The 21,463-nt window shown below is 37.5% G+C and overlaps 1 protein-coding gene across 1 annotated transcript in view; it reads left to right on the forward strand.

Annotated features, from left to right (window-relative positions):
* The window catches only part of PIEZO2 (piezo-type mechanosensitive ion channel component 2), a 309,432-nt gene that overhangs the window by 250,324 nt on the left and 37,645 nt on the right, over positions 1 to 21,463 (forward strand). The window contains exons 27-34 of the mRNA XM_014938745.1: positions 1,176 to 1,272; positions 3,024 to 3,183; positions 5,599 to 5,688; positions 8,246 to 8,370; positions 9,172 to 9,243; positions 13,112 to 13,215; positions 17,734 to 17,845; positions 19,548 to 19,613. Coding sequence (XP_014794231.1) covers positions 1,176 to 1,272; positions 3,024 to 3,183; positions 5,599 to 5,688; positions 8,246 to 8,370; positions 9,172 to 9,243; positions 13,112 to 13,215; positions 17,734 to 17,845; positions 19,548 to 19,613 — 826 coding nt within the window. The remainder of the gene's footprint in view (positions 1 to 1,175; positions 1,273 to 3,023; positions 3,184 to 5,598; positions 5,689 to 8,245; positions 8,371 to 9,171; positions 9,244 to 13,111; positions 13,216 to 17,733; positions 17,846 to 19,547; positions 19,614 to 21,463) is intronic.

Here is a 21,463-nt window from a genome sequence, read left to right on the forward strand (position 1 = left end):
CCCTCGGCGCTTTGGTTTCATTGGAAGTGTGCACAGTGTGTTGAGTGGTCATTAAAAATCCTTTTTCAGGACCACAGCCTTCTGCAAGCACAAAGCACGCTCCATTTTAATGCAGGAACTGCAAGTGCATATCCAGGGAATGGTAATGCATATACATTATAGGAAAATGTACACCCTTGTATTCAGTCAGGCTCTGTGAAAGCTCACAAGCTATTTTCAAAGGGCCAGGTTCTGGTTTCTTTGCCCAGTAAAGTCTCTCCTTAGAAGTCTTGTGAAAATCGCAGTGGAGTGAGAAGTAAGAAGTGCAAGATTAGTCATACAGTTGATAAATAGTGCACATTTAATTAAACCTTTTCTTTAAAACTAGATTTTTCAGGCCTAGTGCTAGATGAAGTTGTGTGATCTGAAGTTGACTACAAAATTTCAAACTGTGTTCCTGTTTCCTTCAGAACTAGTGTGAAATTCAGGTGAAAACAGATATCTTTGATAAATAAATGTCAGACTACAAAAATTTATAAAAAAACCTACAAAATATTAAAGGTTTTTGTGTTTAGAGTGGATTCTTGCAGTGGCACTGATAGGTGATTGAGACAAGCCAGTAATTTAAATCTTTTTGAAAGATAAATTTAGATTTATTCCTGGCAATTGCTTTTTAGCTTTGAACATTTTTAATGCTGGACTGAAAAGAGCAGACATTTTTCTTTTTACATTTATATAAGTCACTGTACTGAAATAAAATTGATTTATGGGTGGTTTGAATTTGCAAATGTTCTAAATGCTTACATATGTGCTTCATTTTATGCTTGGGAATTCAGTGGAGCTACACGTGTGTTAAGATTGTCCATGTATGTTTGCAAGATTAAGTCAGTGATTTATAAAAGTTGCTTAGCTGTCGCATTGCATCACGTGCCAGAGGTATCACTATCTCTGCAAAAACACAAACAAAACCCACAAACCTCCTGTCTCACTGATAATCAAAAGAACAAATTCGCTATTTAAAAGTGATGTGTGTCACTGGTAAAGACCCTCTTTCTTCTGATCTCTGTTCTGCTAATGAGATACAACACAGCCAATGGCAGTCGCAATTTTCTCATGTAATGTGAAGAGGTGCAATACTTTTCTTATCTGTATTTCTGCTCTGTTTTTTTATATGAAACTGTTCTTTTACTTTCCAGTTAGGAGCATGTGGCTACATTGAATCATTAATTAAGAATAGTTGCTGGTTGGTTCAGGCACTTAGCCTGGCTTGTACAGTTAAAGGCTACCGTATTCGTAAGTATAGCTCATTTTTCTTCATAATTTTCTATAAGTAAAGAATCACCTTCAAAATATTCTACCATATTTAAGTTGTGCCTCCTTCTGACATTTTACCTTGTGAAAATACCATACCTGCAAGTTCAGTTGATACAGCTTGTTCCTATTGACCGGCAAGAAAGAATATTGAAAATATGTCATAGAACCAAAGGAGAACTATCAACGCCACCACACACATACCCACAACCAGTGTTTGCTGGAAATGAGTAATTTGGTGATACCAGCACTTAAAACAGTTTCCCTGTATGTGCAGGTGATGTGATACTCAAGGGTATGGTTTCGCTGTACAACTTGAGCTAAAATGTCAGCTGAAATGTCAGCCCACCATCACTGCAAGATGGTGGGCACCTTTACCCAGCTGCTAACTCCCACTCCTCCCTGTGTCCCAGGTCTTATGTTGAAAGGTTATACCAGTTCAGCTCACTGAAGTGGCAAGAGGTCAAGCCAGCATAAAAGTGGTCATTTTTTTGCAGGCATAGTGAGTTCAGGCATTTGGGGTTTTTTAACAATTATTCTCATATTTGTGGTAATAACAGGGAGGGAGTGCATAGCATATGTGGATGGAGGTGAGACAAGGAAGAAATGTAGTATGGGGAGCAAGATACTTCACCTCTCAGTGAAGTATATTAATTTGGCTCCACTTTGTCCTGACACCCTGGATTGACAGTTTGAAAATACCTGATTTTTTTCAGGATTTTTTCTGAATTTAACTGAGCTGTTTCATCCTAGTGAGTCTGCAGTAAAGTTTTGAATTCCTGTCTTTATGTCTGATCCTAATAGATAACTGGGGAATAGGGGAAAAGAAAAGGAATATGAAGAGGCAAATTGACAAGAAACAGTGCCCAGTAGGTCTTGTATTATGCAAAACTTTTTGAGCAGCAACAGAAACTTAGACATAAGTTTCTGAATCCCCAGGGGATAGGCACAGCAGGCTTTGAAGCTCTTGGAGGTTGACCTTCCAGACCTGTTAGACTGGCTTGCTTGATTGTAATGCCAGCTTCGAGCCAGAGTCTGTCCCTTGAGTCCTTCTACTCCCTTCTGTAGGGCAGCATAGGCCATTCAGTTTATAGTCTAGCTCCATAAAACTCAGTTTTAAATTTTAATATCCCCAAGAGAAGTCTTTTAAAGAAGAAAGGAAGAAAGAAAGAAGGAAGGGAGGGAGGGAGGGAGAGAGGAAGGAAGGAAGGAAGGAGGGAAGGAAGGAAATAGCCCAAGCCAAAATCAAGAGGTAGGAGGAATGGGATTTCCTCTGTGCCTGTCTCCTCCCACCCCAAAAGAAGCAGTTCTGTAGTTTGAAATATTTTTTCTCTTATGCAATGGAAAGAAACATTGAGCTGAGTTGCGGAGAGGAAAAATAAAAATAGTATGAGGTGGCCATTGAAAAATTATTTTGACAAAAATAAAATACTTCTTTCTCATATTGATAGTATTTTTAATAGAAAAATGAGACAAAAAGTTATTTTGAAAAAGAAATGAAACATGCCATTTTAGAGTTTTCATGGGTTATCATATTGTTGGAAGCTTTCCAGTTTTCTGTAAAAGAAAATATGATGTACTTCAAATGGAAATACATGTCAGTTTTCCTAAGAACAAACTAATTAAACTACCCCAATTCAAATAATTTTAAAGGCTAAGATTATTTAATTGATTAAACATTATAAAAGAATACTTAGTACAACAGTCCTTATGCTGATGGTGTCTTTTCCCAGCATCCAACCCTCTAGATTGTAAACTTCCCAGTGGAGAAGCAGGAATCATTTGGGACAGTATATGTTTTGCTTTCCTCCTGCTGCAAAGAAGAGTCTTCATGAGTTACTACTTCCTGCATGTGGTAGCAGATATAAGAGCTTCTCAGATCCTAGCATCAAGGTAACATAAAGTTTTAAAAAATTAAATGGCACAGCTCAAGTCTCTGACGGCTATGGTACTTATTTGTTTACAATATGTAGTACCAAAAGAATCCTTTAACATTGGTTTAAACAATCCGTGCTAAGTTCATAATTGCAAACCCAACTCTAACAAAGGAACACATGAGAAAACAAAATAATTGAGAATCTGATAGAAATTAATCCATCTTTCCTACCAAACACCATTTGCTGCTCTCATAGCCCTTATTAAAATCTGTGAAAGTTGATGTGTGTTGCAGCATTCTTTCAATATCAATATGTATGAGAGTGAATGCCAGAGTTTCTAAGCCTTGGAAAGAAAACACTCTGCTATCAAAGCCTTTTTGAGACAATGGGCCTTAGAAATCACAGCTCCAAAAATGGCACATGAGGAAAAACACAAGAAAGTTATGACATCTGGCTTGGGAAGACACTCAGGAAGTGTCACATCACTGAACATTGACTAGGTGTGGCAAGGAATTATCACTCCCTTTGGGCCTGTTACTTCTACTTTCCCACAAGCATCCACTCATAGCTATCACTAGCACAACCATTCCGTTTCTTAATACAAAGGCAGATCAGGAATGAAATTCTGGTTTTAATTTCAGTAATATTTCTAAGGAATTACTTTTGTCAATATTGGATTAAATGTATTGTGGCTTTTTTCCCCCCAAACACATATGGATATTAATTTTTGTCTGTGTTTGAAGGAAAAATTTGTCTTGCATGTCCTGAAAGGAGGTATTTTTACCTTCCTGTTCTTCCCCCTCTAGGATTACTTTTAAAAGAGGGCGTGTTTAGCTGCCCATATTGAAAAAAAATTGCCACTGTAAGCAGGGCTACCAAAAGATCTACACCTGCTCTGGGCTCCATTTCACTGCTGATGCCCAAGGTTGCTGAATACTGCCTTTTTGTTGCTTTTTTTTTAACACTGTCTTGACAGTGAAAATAGCACAAAGCAAAATCACAAGTATCAAAGTGCCTCCTAAATTGGAAAGTTTGCATCCAGAAGGAAAGAGCAGGCTCATGTAAATGGCACTGGGCTGGGTTGGAAGAAACATGTTTGGTTCCTACTTCCAGCTTTGTGCGTTTTGGTAAGTTACTGAACCTACCTGGGCTTGAGTTCTCCAGCAGCAGAAGTGGAGACCTGCTGGCCTGTGTCAGGACATTTGTAAAGATACATCTATTCATGACCAGGAAATGCCAAGATATTACAGGAAGCAGGGTAATATAAATATAGTGATGTAATTCATTTTTTTAGTTAGCTGCTTGCCTTGCTAAAAGCCAAGCGTTGAATTTACATGGACAATGGAGAAGGTCAGGTCTGCATTCAGACAGCATGGTCTGAGCCTTTCTTCTAGCTAAAGTTAATATTTTGAAATACAAATATCTCACATAAATAAGATTAAATTGTGATTCAAACAATAGCAATGAGGATCCAGTGACAGTTTTCAACAGTCCATAAGAATTTAGGAGTGATCAAGTTGCTAAGGAGAATGTCCTTCTTTGTTGCACTTTACCATACTTTGAAACAATAATGATGGCCAGTCTTGATTGTATTCCTTTGAAAAAATATAGCTCTGGTTGTCCTGCATATTACATGAAATGATTAATCTTTCAGAAAATGTGGTTGAAAAATTAATTAGAAGTAGACTCCTGAAACTATAGCTGTTCTTACTGAATTCCTGACAAAAGTAAGACTTTAAATCTATCCTATGTCTTTGAGAGAGACTTCGAGGTTCTTTGAGAATCTTCAAGAGCTGATGAATGAATAATGAAGAATGGCCAAGACATGTGATCTGGACTTCAAAATCAATGAGTTGATTACCTTTCTAATGAAATTGAGTTAGAAGCCATGTTCTTTTGCCATACCAGAAACTTGCTAAAGGATTTGTGTCACCAGATTGAAACTATTGTAGGTGCCCCTTTTCAGAGGCTAAAAGTGAAGCTGAAGCTATGCTTGTCATGGCCCTAGATAAAGCTGGACTTCGCTCACAACTTCCAGGGGGTTGAGGAAGAGAGACAAAGTGATTATAATGTTTAAATAACTATGAGGACCAAATCCTGGAGGTGGGCAAGAAGTCCTAACTTGGCCTTGGTTCTGCGTTCTTGAGGACTGGAAACTGAATTCCTTGAGCAGCTGCTAGAGGAACTTATAAGATGAGTAGGAGGAACAGTGTTTGGCCCCAGACCTTGAAATGACTGACTGTAAACAGATGAGTATTCTGGAGTAATTGATTATTTCTTTCAGGTCTTGGATTAGTTTTGTTTTATGCAGGTGAGGTTGTGGACAGAGGGAACACAGAGTTCTCTGTGATTAGCTGCCATAAGGGAAGCTTAGAAACATCTAATGTTTCCTCTCCTTTTTTCCTTTCTTCTGCCCCCATTTCTGCTGTAGGGGTGCTGAGCTTTTCCAGGCTACAATTGTCAAGGCTGTAAAGGCAAGAATTGAAGAGGAAAAAAAATCAATGGATCAACTGAAAAGACAGTATGTATTTAATGTATTTTTTAAATACATATACACGCACACATACATATGCATGTATTTCACTGATTGTTGGTATTTATCTAGCACCTTCTTTTATAGAAATGCTGATTAGGCTTGGAATATGATTTCACAATTACAAAAATTGCTCTCTGGGCATTCAAATATCTAAGATGTTCCAATATTGTATAGTTTTAGAGTAATCTTTTCCAATGTACTGCAAGTTCTAAGCTTTTCTTTAATATAGAGTTACATTTCTAGGACCAAAGGTTGTGAGGTTGACATAAAAAATCAGAGTGGAATGTACTGATTTATCTGCTCCTCAATAAGCCTGAAATTGTAATGGAAACAGATGTTTCCTATAAATCAAGAGAGAAGATGTGAAGCCCCTTGCTTATTCTGAAGGCTCTTCTAAGCCCTGAAAATCCAATGATGACAGGTTAAGAACAGCTCTAAACTGTTCCTCACCTGACTGTCATAGCAATGTGACTTCTTTTTAAGAGATGATCTGTTTCTGTGCCATATTTTTTTGCTGTTAGAGTTCCAGCTCAATTGTAGTTTTGGGTTATCCTATTTTGTGAAATATGCATGCAACGCAGATGAAATATAGGCGGGGGAGGGGAATCTGTCTTTTTTCTTCTTTCTTTCCTTCTGCTAACTATCCTGCTGTTCTCTCAATTTGTCTCTCCCCATCTCTCAGAGGAGTAGGACAGTCAAATGAAAATACCCTATGGAGCTCATGAAAAGGGTAGGCAGATTACTAATCAGAAGTGCAACGCTAACACTGTCTTACTTAAAGGCACAAGCCTAGATGGTTAGAAAATAGGATACTGAGACACCAGAACCAGGTTAAAAAAAAAAAACAAACAGAAATTGGACCAGCAAAGGGCCTAGTTAGGGAAGCTGTAGTTGAGAGCCACCTAAATAGCCTGAAATGACTATGGGCTAAGGAAGCTGAGCGACATCCTGGCCCTGCTGCAGTGTATGACAATATTCTCATTGACTTTAACATTACTACAATTTTTTTCTGTGTATCTGTATTCCAGTTAAAATTTGCCGGATGCCTGTTATTTCCATTTCATCTGTGATTCCTCCTTCTAGTGTTGGAGTGCAAAATATATATATTTACCTTCACTGAAAATACTTGTGCTCAACTTAATTGGCCTGGAGATCCTTTCTCTTTATATAGCCATTAAGCCACTCAGCTTTCTGTTGGGTGCCACCCAATAATTTGCAAAGAGCTTTCAAAGCTCCTCCACCACCATGCATGAAAGGCCTAACGAGATGTCAAAGCCCACACCTGACAGCTTCTTCCACACCTGCATAACTGAAGAAACATCAGAAGGGTCCAGGGACTGTGTTCCCTAGTTCCATGCCTGGGGTCTCCCACCAGATGATGTTGGGCTGTTGCTAGTGCTGCTCTGCTCTTCAGTCAATCTTATCCAAATTGACAGGATGTGCCTGCTCTAGAAACCATTCTTTTCTGTTAATTCTACAGACTTTAAGATCAAGGAGACGATACTGCTTGCCATAATGCCAAAGCTAATCTATGTTTCTCTAAAAATAGTTTATATTTGCAGGATGTCTGACTTAACAGTATTGGGTGTTTGTTTTATTTGATTCAAAAATGTGCATCATTACTTCATACACTTTAGGCTGGTTAGGATGAAGACAACTGTCAGCATGGCCAAAAGTTTTGAACAACCAAGTTGTCCTAACTGATATAGTGGAACTTCAGCAGCAGATGAATGATAGGGAAAGAAATGTAATCATCTATTGAACCCGTAGCAACTAGCTGAGATGAAAGAATTTTTCCTTCTGTAGTGGGTGGTTCTTCCCTAAAAAATGGATAGACTAATAAAGTGCATTTCGACCACTGAAATTAGTGAATCATTTGCTTTTAATCCAATTGTGTAGAAAGAACTTTTTCTGGTTGATTTCAACTTTTTCTTTACTACAGTTTTTCAAACTGTGAAAAACTAGAAGTCTTAAAAGACCAGATTGTGCCAACTTTAAAGGATTGAAAGAAGGACAATTGAAGGCTTGCCTGCATCTGGAAAAAAATGGCCCAGTTTAAGTCTTCTGTATTTCCAGATATGGAAACATTTGTGGGACAAATGAGAGCTTAAGGGGTGAAGATGTAGTACAAATAGTACAAGTACAGCCACATCGCTGATTCAGAGTGGCAAGTTTCAGGAAAACTGCTGCATTAGGCAGAAGTCCTTTTTTTTCTCAGAGCTTCATTTGCTCTGTTGTAGCTCCTAACATCAATTCTTTAAATTTTAAATGATAATAAGATAGTTGAGGGAGAGTAGGTAAAACAGTCATGTGATAGTTAAAGCAACCCAGCTCTCACTGACTAGTGAGTGAACATGTAGGCTTGACCCTTCCAGCCAACCCCTTCAGAGCCATTTAACTCCTTATGTTTAAGGGCAAGATTAATAACAGTGGATATTTCCTTTAGAAACGTTGGAGTGTGTGTGTGTGTTTAACACTTGTTTTTCAGCATGGGTCAAAAAGGGTGAGGACAGGAATCTAATAAGATTGTTCCTTTTGCTAGAATGGATCGCATCAAAGCCAGGCAGCAAAAATACAAAAAGGGTAAAGAGAGGATGCTAAGCATGAGCCAGGAGTCCTCAGAGGGGCCGCCAGAGATTCGGAAGGTTTCTGAAGAAGATGATGAAGGTACCATTAGCTATTGTTGTACCGTAACTGCAGTTCAGCACTAAGGATGCATTAGACCTAATAGTTGGACACGTGATAAAATGTCCTTCAAAACTGTCAGAATGTAATAATGTTGTTAGCCGAGTAAGAGTTTGAACCTTGATTAAGCCAAAAAATTCTGGGACTGTGTACTGCCAAAAGGTTTAGAGAAAATGGTTTGCTTTGAGGTTACTTTTGGTTAACTTCAGGCTCTTGGCAAAGAGCTGAATAGCAGCAGAGATTTGTTTTGGACAAAGTCCTTATCTCTAAACCACAGTTACAAATAGGTAGCATTCACATTTTTCCAGCAATGTTTTAAGGATGCCGTGAGGTTTTTTTGTGTCACTGAAATGTTTGTATACTTTTAAATATGGGAAGAGATAAAATGATACCTGTCCAGTGCCACATTTCTAGCACTGACTTGTGATCAGCACTTAATGGATTTAAAAATTTTGGAGCCTGAAATGTAAGAGGATTTGAGAGGAGGGAAAATATTTTCTTCTCGAATTTACAGTCAACTGTGAACTGGTATGTTTTAAAACACAAAACTGAACTTTTTAGCTCTTTTAGGATAGATTGCTGTTTTAACTGCTGCATAAACCAGAGTATTTCTGCTTAGTGGTTGTGCTTCTGAGTGATTTAAATATTGATTGTATTCAGTAGCTCTGACATCTGATGTGCTCATGAAATTTTGGCTCTTTTCAGAGAAATTAAAAATTATTAATTGGTGTAAGAAACGTTTCTCATTTTGTAAAATTAATATTTGGACATATTTTATTTTAGGAGAAGCAGACAAAGAGAAAGCCAAGGGCAAAAAAAAGCTGTGGTGGCGGCCTTGGGTTGATCATGCTTCCAGTAGGTTTTCTCAATCATCTTACAAATATGTGGATTTAACCCTTATATCCTTGACCAGAATGAAGGCATTCCCATGACCTGTTTGTTTTATGCCTGATTTTATGATTGTGACTTGATAGAAGGCTTATTTTTTTCAACAAATGTTTTCTCCTTCCAAATCTTCAAGGAATGAGTTTAGCCATATTTTGAACTTCTGTGTGTTGGAAACATAGCTAGCTCATGATACTTTGGGCATTCTTAGAAAAATTTCAAATCAGATAAGCATGTGCCAAAGAGAATCTATTTTGGCCTCAAAAGTCTCAACTCGCCCCTACTGCAAAACACAATGTATCTAAAAAAGTGAAAGTGAAGGTTTGCCAATGCATTCTAAGATTAGTCATAATTTCTTTTTCATATACACACATCATACATCTTTTTTATGGTTCATCAGTCATTCTGCTGTCAGCTGTAGAAATCTGAGTACCGCAGTAAGGCAGCAAGACTATTCCCAGGACTAGGCTGTGTACAGCACAGCTGAGTATTTCTGATCACACTTTAATGTAGTCTTGATGCCAGTTGTTTTGTTGTTTCCATTTTTTTGTGTTTATCTGAGAGCAAAAATGTGTTCAGCCCTGTGCACAAGAAATTATTAGCCTGGATCATTCATATAATTGTTGCATTGTGGTATTTTAATTTGTCTGTAGCCTAGTCCAGGCATATAATAGAGTTCTTCCTTATGTTATGGATTGGATAAAAAGAGAAAACCAAGTGGACTGCATTCTCATATCAGATTTCCTACTATTGGATCTTTGTTGAAGGAAATCAGACATGAGCTATTTATTAATCTCTAAAGATTTAAAAAAATAAGTGTATAGCACTGATAAGTTATAAATGAATCTCTATATTGTGCCTTGGCATTTAGTTTAAAAAAGTTACTCCAAGTAATACTTTTACACATTTACATACTGCTTCATTTACCTGTGTGTATTTATAACTGTAGCATATATATTTGCCAACAGCGTTTAACAGAAAGCCATATTCTTATTTCTATCAAGTCACAAGTAAACTGTGCCTCTATTTTTATTTTTCTAAAGGGCACACTGCCACTTTAGAGAGACCTGTCCCTTTTCAAAAGTCTTATGAAAATAAACTTCTTGCCCTGTACTTTCATGAAGGACAACAATGACAAAACAGATCAAAACTATAATTTGCGAGTTTTTACTGTAGAATTTCAAGCTACAGTGATTTTGAAGGAATGGGATATGGTCTCTTGTTTATTCACCACTGGTTTTGTAATAAGAAGAAATGCTCAAAGAGAGACATTGACTTTGGCTTTTACTTATTTCACCCTCATTATTTAATGTTCTTAGGTGGCAACTTGTGTTTTGGTATTTAAAATGAGCATTCTTGAAATTATTTACTGCAATAATGCAAAACCTTGTGGGAAGCATCACAGACCCTGAACTTGCAGTGATTGCCTGCCACATGGCTTGCGTCCACCCTCACTGGAACATGGCACTGACAGTAGGTGTTCACAGGCACACAGACTGGAAATAGTCTGATATCCCCCGTTTATCCTTTTTGACACACTGTGCTGTAACTGCAGCATTCTGCAGTACATAGCTGTTATTCTCAGAAAATAGATTTGTGGCTGTGGCTATATATATGTATATATTGAAGTCACTCAAGCATGAAGTTTTATGCTGATTCTGATGTTTAATTTAGATTTTTATTGTTATTTTTATACCACTTGTTATTATTTTCTTATTCAAAAAGATACCTCATTTTGTACAGAGTAGGAATTAAAACACAGTCATGAATTTGGGTCTGAGTAGAACAGGTAGGAAACATCAGCGAGGGTTTTCTCATTGGCGCTCGTTCACACCCTCCCTTGCAAGGAGGAGTGGTTCTTCCTATGCTTGTGGATAACTTATGAAGCCCCACAAAGATCAGCAGGAGTTAGGGCTTTGAGGTCCTCCGCTGCTTCTGGGGCACAGAGTTGTATCTGATGTAGTGCAAAAGATGGCACTTGCAGCTGTCCTGGGGAGCTCCTTCCCTCTGGGCACAAGCAGATGATGAGATGCTGTCTTCTCCTGCATGGCTCCCCTTCTGCCTCCTCCATCTCATCCCACAACGAAAGCTTGCAAGTGCCTTTTCTCAGTAGAAGTCAGTCATGTTTTGCAGTAGGAGAGAGGTCCCCCAGGTCCAGTCTGGCCATGAGTTACCTAGTAAAATTTGTTCTCTTTAGTAGTCCCTGTAGGTGACTAATTCTCTTCTTGCTCCTTTTTGATGTGTGCAAGAATGCATTATTGCTATTCAATCATACTTCCCTCTTTCGTTGTAAAAGAGACATAACAACTGTTACGTTATAGTGTCCCCTCAGATACAGGTTAACCTAAAATCTTGGAGGGAGATCATTGTAGATATTTCTTCTGGCAGCACAGGCATTCCAAGTCTGACTGGGTGCTACTCTGAGCCTTTAAGGAGCTGCTGGAGTAGAGGTGTCCCCTAGATGTCAAACCTTACCCTGCTGATCTTCTGTGTGGATGATTTCTGTTGTTGACTACAAAATACTTTTTTATGACAGAGAACTGAAACCTACTGGCTCTTAAAATACATCTCTTTAAGGCATTTTAAATGGCCATTCTTAGAAGGCTCTCTACCAAATAATTAATTTGCTTGATCCAAGAAATTTCCAAACTTTCTTTTCACCTCCGTTCAGCAATTAGAACTGCTGAGTTGGAATCTCTGTCCCTCTGCAGGGCCTTCATTGATGTTAAAACTCATAACTAGGCATATGAGGCACAAAATTTCCTCTGTGGGAGGGTTTTAGGTGCTGAAGTTATGATCCAATAAAATTCTGGCAAATTTTAGTGTGCTTACCATGAGGTTTCTGTGGTAGTTATGTCTGGTCATCTGTGCACAGAGGATATGTGTAGAATTCAAGGTATGATTGAATTAAAACAATTGTTACTTTTCCAGAAACCTATAATGAGGGTTAAATATAATTTTCATTATAAATACGTATTGCTCTATATGTCCACATTGTGTGACATTTCATCTAAGTAACTGTTCCTTTAAATATTTCAGCTTAAATGTGGAAATTATTTACTAGTTTTCACTGCTGACTGTAATGCTGTGATTTTGATTTTTCTCTTGCTCATTACCTTATTTTTATTCCTTTTGTTTCCCTTGTTCGTTCATGTAGGCCTGTTACCATCTGAGAAATAAAACATTGCTTCTGTTCAAGGATATAAGGCATAGCTTATTTACTGTGCATCTTTACTGTATCAAGGTTTCAGAATCTTTCTGAATCCATGGGCAAAAAATTGAAACTCACTTGCAATCACATTAATAGAATCCAAGTGATTTGTTTTAAACAAACCAAGGTTTTCCATTACCTCATCAAAGCTTAAATGTTTGAAGAAAGCATTAACTAAGTCATCTCATTCCATAGTTTAAAGGATGCCTCAGCATTTTAAAGAGAAGTTCTGTATTTTTTGTCCAGTGGTATTGTTCATGTAAATTCTTTTATTTACCTGCTGGGCTTCTTCCCTTAAATAACCATCAGTTCCCAATTAATTTAGATTCAACTGCTTTTTTTTTTCTAAAAAATGTAACCTAGTAACTTGATACACTTCAAACTTTTTCTTTACATTTTCTTCTTCTGGTGATGTTTTCCTTATTTCTTGTATAGTTTCATTCATGCCCAAAGTATTGCAGACTAACATCAAATAAATTGCCTGAGACCATTTAATCTGTTGCTTCTTCTGTGTGTTCACCTCTTCTGATTATGAATTTTTAAATGACTGGCTGGCTGTTTATAGGTCATGGGCCAGTTAAGAATAGAACTTTTCAGAAAAATAAGAAAATATTTTGTTTCACTTAGTGGTCAGAAGTGGAAATTATTATTTGTTTGAGACGGATAGTGAAGAGGAAGAGGAAGAGGAGAAAAAAGAAGAGGAAGAGCCTCGAAAAAAATCTGCATTTCAGGTACGTTACGGTAATTTGTTTTCTAGTTGACATCTGGAAAAAATGTTGGCTTCCCATAACACAGTGCATCTAAAGTAGACCTGAAAAGTGCTCCAAATGAATTTTTTTGCCAATTTAAAATACAAGTTTTCCTGTTTTAAGTATTGCCAAATTCCTACAGAAACTGTTGTGAAATCATATCTTCATTCAGTTATTCCTGAGGAAAACAAAAATACAAAACCAAAGGTTAAGAATCTGAGCTTTATTTTTTCTGCGTTACAATACACACAACTGAGGACGCTGACTTGCCTCTGACACTGCTGTGCAATGCTTCAGTGGTTTTCTGGTTTTGAGTAGGTATTATGATTCCATGAAGAAACGATCCCCAAATTAAGTGGCTTTTCATGGAAAAGAACACATACTTTAAAAAAAAAATAATATTTTTTTATTGTTGATCCTAGTTGACCAGAGAAATATATCCTTGCGTTAAAAGAGCTTAACATTTAAAATTACAGAAGGAGACCACATCACTTTCTCTCGTTTCTTTTTCAGGAAATGTTAATCTGCATTTTAAGTGATAGATTGTGTTGAATTAAGAGTATATTGTAATGTTAAAAAGATAGCTGTAGTTTCCTAACTGGGTTCCTACATGTAGACTAGTTGATCTTAGACAGTACCTAGTATCAGATCCACTGACTTAAATGAAGAACTTGGGTGAAGAAGTTAGTGAAATACTCATGCATATTGGATTGCTTTAATCTTCATAAGATTAAATTTTTAGTTATTGAAGAATTTTCAGGAATACCACGGAACTTTTTGAGGTCTGTAGCTTTTAAAGCTTAAGCAAAATGTTAGTTTTTTGCATATGAGTATTTCCATCCAGGGGCAAGCTCACATCACTGCAAAAATGGTGCATTACTGAACACCCAGCCCAAGCAAGTGCAAGAAACTGCCTCCACGCTTTTCTATTCCATATGCCTATAGCTTTCAAACAAAGCCTCCCAGATGACATTACTGAATTACGAGATGAAATATTTTATTTAATTCATTGATACAATGTGCCTTTAGTTTATATGCTTGCATTGCATTACCAACTGATTACATTTGTTAAACCGCTGCATGGTAATGACATGGAAAGATTTTTTCCTGACCTTAAAAAAGACAAAAGAAATCTGGATGAAAAACAATGTGATAAGTTTTATTTTCTACTATTTACACAACTTTTTTTGGTATATTTTCATTTAACTCACCTTGGACCACAAAATGGCACATGAATTTCTAGGTCATTTTTCTTTCTGGTTATCATGCAGGTATAGAGGAAAATTTGCATTCTAGTTTCTGCTAATTTTTTTAAAAATTGGTGACATTTTGTTCAGATGTTCTGGTGCCAAGCATTGACTTTAAAGAGTTCTAAACTTAAGGTCAAAAGCTATTAAGAGTCTTCATTTACTTAAGGTTTTGGATTTTTTGTTTGTTTGGTCTCATTTTTTAAAGCTCAGTTCTGAAACTATTAATCTGAACTTGGGGGATCTGGTCTTTATTTCAAACTTCTGGTCAGACATTCTGGTGGCCAGTTCTGCAGTAAGTACAACATAAAGGTGTTGGAGGGCTCTATGTAGGAGGGAAGTTGTATAGAACAGAAAACTGTTTTTGTTTATGAAAAGCTTATTCATTATTTGGTCATCATACTTTATTCACCTTCCATCACTGTGCACAGGGTCTTAATAAAAATACTAGAAAACTGAACTTCTTTGTTGTAGAGCCTGCTAAAGAATTCTTTTTAATTGATGATTTTTCTTTTAGTATGAATTGTGTGCAATGGTAACCTCAAGGGTTAACTTGGAGATTTTATTTATTAGAGAATGCAGGCAGTCAAGAATCATCTTACTGAAATTTTATTGTGAACATCACAAATGATCTTTTTCATACTGGCGTCTATGAATGTAAATTTATCCTTAATAATCTAGGTATAGTCCTTCAGTAGATACTTTTTATTAATATTTTCATGTTTTCTACTAATTGCTCTTGCTTTGTCCTTCTTTATAGACAGCTATTGGGAAATTTGCTTCAGCCATTATAGCCTTGCCAAAGTCTGTCATTAAACTACCAAAAACTATTCTTCAGTGTTTAATCAAAGCAGGAAAGGTACTTGACTTTTTGCGAATGCTCAGTATGTGAACCATCCCATAGTTCCTGATGTAATTGCCTCTGTCCTTGTCTGCATTTTTCCTCTTATATGAATGATCAAAAAATGACAGCCAAATCTTCACTCCTATTAAATTCAATCCATTTCATACTTTTGGAGTGGTCAAGCCACAAGAAAAGTAGTCTCTCTTTTTTTAAGTGTAGAGAGAAAATGCAGACCCAAATTCTCATTTTCTTCTGATCTTGCCGTACAAGATGGTCACATCAAGTTGCATGTGTCTTGTGGACACCGTGGTAATTGATCTCAGAAAGCTGGTAAAAGGTTTGTAAAACACACATTCTGGTCCAAACTCCCTTTGATCTCTCTACTTTTCTGGTCTTCATGACCATAAAAAAGATTTGTGCATCTTCTTTCTTCTCCTTCTTGAATACGTTTAGCATTTCCTGCCTTTGAGAACTGTGTATCATTTTACACTCCATATATGTAACATGATATTTTTAAAGCATGAGAGTTACAGATTGAGTGTAGCAGCTCCAAAACCTAAAAGATAATTGCATTTAAAGTTTGTCCAGCAGTAAAAAAATCTAAAGTAATATATACGTATGCACCCATTCAGCTTAGCATAAGTAGCTACATTAGATTTATTAATCAAATGCCCTTTCTTCATTCTATTCTACCCTCTTCCAAGTCTGCCTTTTACCTCTAATGAAGTATTAATGCTATGACCATGGTTAGCATAAGTTTCTCAGCTAAATGTTCAATAGCAGATGTTGAGAGTTTTTGACTTCCAGTAAGTAATACGGTATTTGTTCACTTAAGTATCACCATTCCCCCAGGTCACCTATCCTTCACATATTACAAAGGAAAGAGAAACCACACATCTGATACCACACATTTTCTCATGTGGTGCTTGTTTTGAACAAGTCAGACATATAAAAATAAATGTACAGACCTTGAGAGATTTGGAAGAGAACTTTCTTATCAACAGAATCAAAAGCATTTCCTCTCCATTGTTGCATACATTCACAAAACAGAACAAAGTATCTTTCCCTTTCAAATTAATTTAAAGTCCATTTGACAGTTTAAAAAAAATTCCCTTTAATATTCCAGAGCAATTTGTGTATGCAAATTTTAGAAAATATAAATAAACCAAATAGAAGTTTTACCAATCTGTCCTATGAGGTGCAGTTCCAGCTTCACTGAGATCCACGTGTGTTGGTGCCGTTGTCTGCATGTTTGTCTTGTGAATTAATAGAGGCGTTCTGTTACTGTGCTTTATTTTCAACCTCACGTGTGCTTCCCTGCCCTGTCTCTGTTAGCACCCTGTGTTGCTTAGAAATAGATGACAATGCAGTGTCAACTGAAGATGATTAGCATTTTTCAATGAAAACCATAAAAGGAACAAAAGAACATCTTTCATCCTAAAGAGCAGTGGAGAAGATACAGTTACTTTAGTTTCTGTTATTCACATTTTATGTTGTATAGGGAAAAAAGATATGAGTGTTAGTGCTTTTGTTCTGTAACTTTCCTTCACAGCTTGAGCAGAACTATTCAAAAAGTTACTTTTGGGTAACTTTTATTACTTCTTTTTTTCCACTGCTATAGCTATTATAAATACTTTGGGCCAATTCCATGCTTCATGTAGTCATACAGGTCAACAGACTGTTGATCTGAGTGAGTGCTGTGAGCAGGATTTGGCCCCATAAAATCCCTTGATATACAGGTAAGTATTACTGCCTTCACTTTACAACTGGGAAAACAGTAGCAGAACAATTCATAAGTGACTTGTCTGAAGCAACAAAGGGAGCCATTGTCAAAATCAGGATAAAATCTGAGGAATTTCTGACTGCCAGGTTTGGGACTGTGCATAGATAGCAAATCTGTAATGTGCCACTGGGATCTGCAGAGGGGAAAAAATACCTAAAATATGGAAAATATACAAGTATAAATACCTGTACTGAGATATCACTACATCTTTTAATGCTTTGAGTAGTTGATTGCAGCACTTTCTCTTAAAGTTTCCATTACTCTGCATCTTGCCTGTAAAATGATAAAGTAGAAATGCAGAATTAAATAGAGAGATTCAGGTGAAGTAGCCCATACGCACAACAGGGTATTAATTCCAAAAGTTCAGAGCATGAATTTTTGTGGGTTCTAATGAAACTTGGTTCACCCACAAGTGTTTTCACATTTGGTTTTATGCTCGCAAAAAATAGCACATGAAAACTCAGCAGACCTGCAGAGGAGGTATTTGGTTTGGGATTCAAAATATTTCCTTACCCCTGCAGATCTGTATGTGTTTATTCAAACTATATAGTCCTGCTTGTGGCTTATTCTATGGCTTACTCTCAAAACATGAAAGACCTTGAAATAAATGAGTTTGTTCCTTCCAGTTTGTTTATCAAGCCTGGATTACTGACCCTAAAACAGCACTACGACAGAGGCGCAAAGAGAAGAAAAGTTTTGGGAAAGAGGAGAAGCGAAGACGAAAAGGATCTTGGGATGGTAGGTGGACTTCTGTATTTTAATAAGATGTAGTGTTAACTAGACTGCCTGTCGTGCCTGGTAGCCAAAGGCAGCTGCGTTTTAGAGGGCAAGTGCTCTCAGTTCTGGCGAGGAACTGGAAAACTGAATTTGCCTTTGGCTGGCTGTCTCTCCCTGCCCCAGCCCATGACGAGGCCAGCCATAGCTATGTCCTTTAGGTCTGTACAACACACGCTGGGGGAGATAAAGGATAAGCAGAGGTATATGTGTTTTCCATGGAGTTGCAAGACACACACCCAGAATTTTTGCCAAATAGAAAGACTCAACACATTGCAGAAAATGTCAGCTACATGAAAACATTGTGGAAGCAGAGTGCTTGCAACAGAAAGCCATAGCCCTGCAAGGGCGTAACTTTATAAAGCCAATAACCTGGTAGTTAACAGCATTTCTCCAGAATATGGGTGCGTAAATGCCAGGTGTTTGGCCAGAATCAGGCGGAGCAAGGACATTACCCGTTCACTCCCCCACCTCATAAAAAGATTTATCTTACTCTCCAGGTTTTTTCTAGGGTTGCTCAAAGTCTCTCATTTTGATGGTAAATTCATGTGCATTCCCAGGGAAAGTTTTGTATGTGACAGACTTTCATTTTGTGTTGAAGTATTCCATGAGGAACTTCCTGAAGAGCTGTAGTTCAAGTGCGGCTGTAAGAAAAATTCAATGAAATAGCCAGAAAATTATCTCTTTTTGCCACATTTCCTATATTTTTCCGTAAAGAAGCCTGCACTGATACTTGGGGAAGAATATCAAGAACCTTTTTTCACCTTCCATGCTGTACTCACTGACGAACCCAAGTATCCATGAACCCCTAAATTTGCCGTGAATTCAGCAGGTAGTAAAAGGAAAACATACAAATGTTAATAGGGTTTTACTGGCACTGTAAAATCATTCATGCCTCTGAAAAAAAAATGAATGCATAAGTGGTTCATATCTCGTCATCTTCTGCTCCTTTTTTAAACAAGAAAAGAAAATAGAAATTCAAAAATATAAATTTTCTGGTTGGTTTGGATGGGGAGGGGCTGAATCAGCTGGGCTTTTCCTCCGTTTGGCATCTTCACCTGTCAAAAAGAAGGAGCTTTGTAATTTGACTGCTGCCACTGAAGGGGAAGCTGCAGTTATTGGATATTAGATAGAAGGAGAGTCATTTGTCTGCTCTTCAGTTTTGCCTGCGACTCTACGTCACTTTTCTGCTACAGACCTAAATAAAAGCATGTGGTAGTTTCAGACCAACTCTGCTGCTTCATTTCAACCCGAAGGTCCCACTCCATTCAGGTTTGTTGGGTCAGAGGCAGAAGATCAGAGCACTGATCACATTGCCCTTGGCAGAAGCTGAAGAAATGAGATCAAGTAGAAGGTGAGGCTGCTGAGGGTGGAAGTGATGTGACTGAAAAGTTACCACCAACAGATGATCTTGCTCAGCAGCCTATCTAGTAAGAAAAAAACACTGCAAATTACAAGAGAGGGTGGTCATCCATGAACACCTCCACTGACAGAGTTGTCCCCTCACTTGAGTCGTTTAGAAGTGGAGGTGAGCTTTCTGTTATAGTGGTAGGTGAGGGACCAGTCACTACTGCTTAGTAACTGTAGCATTTTCTAGCTTGGAAGGCATTTACACCTGCAGTTCTGTAGATGTAGCGCTCACTGTGTCGCTTGTTGTTCTCAATAGGTGGTGCTGATGCGGACTGTGAAGACAGTGAAGAGGAACCTGTCAAGAAGAAATCTGACGGACCAGGTATGAAGGCAGAAAGAGGGTTTCTCAGCTCTTACACTGCAGTTTTGACGGGTGGCAGAAGCAGCATATCACAGAGACAGTGTTGCTGTGATCCCAGGCTTGTGTAAAAGCCACAAAATCCACTCTAACCTGTGCAGTGAGAACTTCCTAACTACTTCCAGGTTTTCGACTGCCAGACTTACAAGTCCTGAGTTTAGGAGCTTCAACTCCTGGAGTATTAGCTACTGCATTCATTCTTTATATACTGTAGTAAATACATCTGCAGGCTCAGACTTGATCACTTGCTGTATATTTTACTTATAGAACAACTTACAGCTTACGTTCCAGTCCTGATTGCATACAGCCCCATGTTATAGTCTCCATTGATTTTCAATGTCTGAAATGGTATTATTAGTACACAGACCTTGTGTCTTTTCAGTGTGTTTTAGCAAGGTTAATATAATGCTTTTGTCTAGTAGTCACCCATTCAACAAGGTGCCATAATCCCCTCTAAAAAAATGGGATTTTCCCAATCTCACCCATTCTCCTTCATAATCAGACTTAAGGATGCTCTGCACAAGAGAAGAAAGGCCAGCCATTTGCAAGATCTTGCCTGTATTGAAAGTTTCCTCCAAAGAAGTGTAACAGATCAAAAAACTAAGCTTGACTCTTTGTTCCTAACTGGAGTAAAAGAAGAAAACAGACTCTCCTCTTGAGTGAGTCTTCAAGGTGGCTTACCATGAGTGAGACTTTTGTCTTGAAAAGCATTTTTTTTTTCTCTTTTTAAAATTGGTTCCTACAGTTCTGGTTAGAATTGTATCCCTGAGTAAGCCACAGGGCAGAAGATGTTACAGGGATGTGGGAGGTGTCATTTCTTTCTCACAAGAGCAGTGGTCTCAAATAAAGAAGTTGCACTGCTATTGAGGTTTTCTGGTTGGGTTTGGGAGGCTTTTTTATTTGTAGCTTACAGTGATGCAGTTACCCATGTTAAAACAGTGAAGTGAATCACTCAATGCATCACTCAAACACATCTCTAGAGAAATACTGTTGGTGCTACACATGAGTTAGGGAAAGAGAAGGAGGTAAATAATTAATTTATTTTGGAAGTAGTAAATTTAGGGTACTTTATATTTTTGTTGAAATACTTTGACCATTCCTAGGTAAAATTTGTTAAGCAGATGGTTGGAAAAACTAGGCAGTAATTGTTAATCAAGCATTAGTATCATTATTAACCTTAGATCAAATCCTGTCTCACAATCTCAGGCAGAGAGAAGCCTTCTCTGCATTTGACCCTTTCGGTTAGAATAACAGTCTCTGCAGAAAATAAATATTTGTTTCCCTTTTTGAAGATGTTTAGATGCAATCGATCCCCAAGAGATTATTTTTTTTTAAAGTTTTGGAGAACAACAAAGCTGCCAGAACAGCTACAGCATCATTAAAAATGTATACTAAATCACCTCCATCCCAGGGAGAAAAATGACCTTTTAGATTAGACTGGAAGTGCTTGGCAAAGCACTGTGGTGAGACTATGGCATGCCAGTGGTGGTCAATGATAAAGATAATTTTGACCTGAGAGCTGCAATTCTCCTGAAGGCAGTAGCAGAAATTACATATTAGAGAGGAAGAGTGTGGGTTAAAACAGAACATTTATATGTTGTATATTTTTGTGTATGGGTGCTATGTTTTAACCTGTTCATAATATTATCTAGAATTCAAAGGACATGAATGCTCTTTGAAGTAGAAATGGCCTTGCATTTAATTTCCAATGCTAAGATTTCCTTAGCTTCAAGACCTGCATATTGAAATATGAGTGAATAAAATTTAAGTATAAAAATCATAAAATGTCTCCAATTCTAAATGACATAGAAAAA

This window comes from Calidris pugnax, unplaced genomic scaffold (assembly GCF_001431845.1).
Source record: "Calidris pugnax isolate Ruff unplaced genomic scaffold, ASM143184v1 scaffold13, whole genome shotgun sequence".
Lineage (NCBI taxonomy): Eukaryota > Metazoa > Chordata > Aves > Charadriiformes > Scolopacidae > Calidris > Calidris pugnax.